Raw genomic sequence first — 3,428 nt, 5'->3', positions numbered from 1 at the left:
GGGTGGCACATAAAATACACCATTTTGAGCGTGGCCGTTGCCAGTACCGCCTGACTGGCCTTTGTGCAGGTGACACGTAAAAGCACCCACTTCACTCTCTGAGTGGTTGGTGTTAGGAAGGGCATCCAGCTGTAGAAACTCTGCCAAATCAGATTGGAGCCTGGTGTTGCCATCCGGTTTCACCAGTCCTCAGTCAAATCATCCAACCCATGCTAGCATGGAAAGCGGACGTTAAACGAACGATATATATATATATATTTATTTGCATTCATAACAACTTAAGTTACTAACTGTGGGCTATAAAGAAAAATTTGTGGGGGATAATTGATCTTCTATATAGGAAAATCCCACAACCTTCACCAACGAATTATTGTTGTTCCTGAATGTTGTTACCACAGACTGCTTGAAGCTTACAAACTTCCTACACTTAGATCCTTACATTTTATAATCACATATTAATATATGTGTATGAATGCATGCATGCATTATTATCATTATTTAATGTTCATTTTCCACGATAGATTTTGTTGAGGCACATGTTTTTATGGTTGGATGCTCTTCCTGTCATCACCTATTTCCAAGTAAGGTAATATTTTTGCCATAGGTAGACATTTTCTTCATGGAATACTGCAAATGAACAACCTTGCATATATTACCATCTTGTAATGTCTAGACAAGGGCATGCACATGCACGTACACACACACACATTGGGCTTCTTTCAGTTTCTGTCTGCTAAATCCACTCGCAAGGCCTTGTGATATAGTAAAAGACTCTTGCTCAAGGTGCCATGCAGTGGGATTGAACCCAAGACCACTTGATTGAGAAACTTCTTTAGCACCACATGAATTTTGCAACACCATTGTAAAGTAAAAAATAAAAATTAGTAGTTGATGGGTCTTACAATTTCTCTTATTTCCTCTCCGCCCCTTATCTATTTCTATAATTATGAATGTAGGTTCCTGAAGACAAAATGCTAATAAACTACTGCTATAATTTTAGTCACCATTTGTTCCCTGTTTCCATAGTTACATTGATTGATTCACAACCTTAAATGAAAATCCTAATCTCTTCAAACTCAGCCTTTCCTCATCCATCATATAATAATGACCACCAGACAATATTCTGAATCATTGCTTCGTCATAGTCAGTTTTTTTTTAAACATTAATTCAGTAAATAAAGATGCCTATGTATGCTGTAAGGGAAAGCTAATTCTGCAAGAGCACTTCAAGTTGCTGTTATGACTCATCTCCTCATAGCTATTGCATTTCTGGCCCTGGTTGTATTTTATATTTCTGCAATCCTGACAGAAATATGCCAAATCAGTTTGTTTAGTATTGTTTACAATTTTTTATATTTTTAGTTCTAACTCTTCAATATATATAAAATGGTATTAAATTTATATATGTAGTGATATATATATAATTGTATAAATAAAGTGATATATAGTTAAATAACTATAGTTTTATGTACATATATTATTGATTGCACATAGTGTATTTTGTTTAAATGCCCTTTTTCTGTAGGACAGCATCCTGGGAAAGCTTTCTACACAATGCCAAGTGTTAAAGAACACCAAATGTCCTAGACCAGGTGAGACAACTCACCCCAAAGTGATCAAAAATAGTAGATTCTGATTGTGACTTATCAATACCATGTACTTGGATCACTTTGAAATTAAATGAATTGCTGGTTCAGGACTTATATACAGATAGAATGAAGTTTATTTGCTGATGTGCTGTGGTTTATAAACAATGTTTTATAGTTTTACTGAGCCTTGAAAATTTTAGTTGTCGCTGTTGTTTATCTCAGGCCAGCCCCAACTGAGCAAACTTATAACCAAAAGCATTCTTGTTCTGACCATCCTATCATGAATTGCACTTCCTTTTTTTAAGATGAATATATGTATTTGGAGAAGATCTGGCTGCTAAATGACCATAAAGGAGCATCCTTGTTGATGGAAGTCTTTAGTAATTTCTTTAGTTATGAAACAGTAATTATAAAATGTTTATGACATTACTTACACTATAATGTAACAATTACAGTGTGTTATGACATTACTTATGATACAACCTAATTATTATATAAGCATTATGACTTCAACTATGTTCTGATACATATTTAGGAATGGTGGTGTTTTGTAGAGATATCTTTGCTTTGCTATTATTGAGTAAGACTAAGTTAAGTCTCCACTCCACTTTACAATATATTGATATTGTTGAGTAAGACTAAGTTGTCATGTTTCCACTCCATTTCACAAGATATCCAGGATGTCTGCTTCCGAAAGAGGTACTGAACAGATCAGAATTATTAAAAATTATGCATGCAGTGAATTTCAGTTCTATTTATTATTGTTTTGTTGTTCATTCAATATGAAAATATTGATCTTTTCCATATGTCTAATAATGCCATTTTGTATTTCAGCCCACATCAAAGAGCATGAATACCAAAAACCCCACCACATGGACAAATGACAAAAATGTATTAAACAAAACCTTCACCATACAGAGCAGTAAGTAAAAATAAAATCATTTGTAATTCTTTGGGAATATTTTTCTCCATTCTTTGGTGGAATAATTAACCAATACTCTAGGATATTTTAAATTACATTTCTTTTCCCCCACATGATTTTACTTTGAAACACACCCTCACATACAAATGCACAAGGCTTGCTGTTGCTAATACTTCAATATTTGCAAAGATGATAATAATAATATTAATAATAATTTCAATGTTTTCCAAATAACCATCTACTTATAGCTTTAGTTTCTAAAAGACTATTTCAATATCTGCAAGTTCTTTATATGCAGCATTAGGTTAATAAACCGATTATTAACTATTGTTTTGATAATTAATTTTAAATGAATGCTAATATTTAGAATTAAAAATTTATATAAATGCATTTTGTATTTTATTTATTAACTGATTTTGACTAATACAATAGTACACACGCGTATGTATGTATATGCATGTATATATGCATGCATATATATAAATATGCATATATGTATGCATATATCTAATATTCATGTGTGTGTGTGTATATATATATATATATATATATATATATATATATATATATATATATATATATATATATGCATGCATATATATATGTATATGCATATATGTGCTTATATATGTATATGTATATATATGTATATGTATATATATGTATGTATATATATGTATATGTATATATATGTATATGTATATATATGTATGCATATATATGTATATGTATATATATGTATGCATATATATGTATATGTATGCGTGTATATATATGTATGTATGCATGTATATACATGTATGCATGTATATATGTATGTATGTATATATCTATGCGTGTATATGTATATATATCTATGCGTGTATATGTATATATATCTATGCTTAAATATGTATATATATCTATGCATGCATGTA

At 30.9% G+C, this 3,428-nt stretch overlaps 1 protein-coding gene across 4 annotated transcripts in view; it reads left to right on the top strand.

Moving 5' to 3' along the window:
- The window catches only part of LOC106870681 (centrosomal protein of 290 kDa), a 364,606-nt gene that overhangs the window by 273,500 nt on the left and 87,678 nt on the right, over nt 1–3,428 (top strand). For all 4 annotated transcript variants that reach the window (XM_052973702.1, XM_052973701.1, XM_052973700.1 and 1 more), the window contains exon 8: nt 2,424–2,511. In XM_052973702.1, the coding sequence (XP_052829662.1) occupies nt 2,424–2,511 (88 nt within the window). The remainder of the gene's footprint in view (nt 1–2,423; nt 2,512–3,428) is intronic.

The sequence above is a fragment of the Octopus bimaculoides genome, chromosome 16, assembly GCF_001194135.2.
Source record: "Octopus bimaculoides isolate UCB-OBI-ISO-001 chromosome 16, ASM119413v2, whole genome shotgun sequence".
Taxonomy (NCBI): domain Eukaryota; kingdom Metazoa; phylum Mollusca; class Cephalopoda; order Octopoda; family Octopodidae; genus Octopus; species Octopus bimaculoides.
Note: the sequence above shows the minus strand (reverse complement) of the source record. Positions and strands in the feature narration are given on the sequence as shown.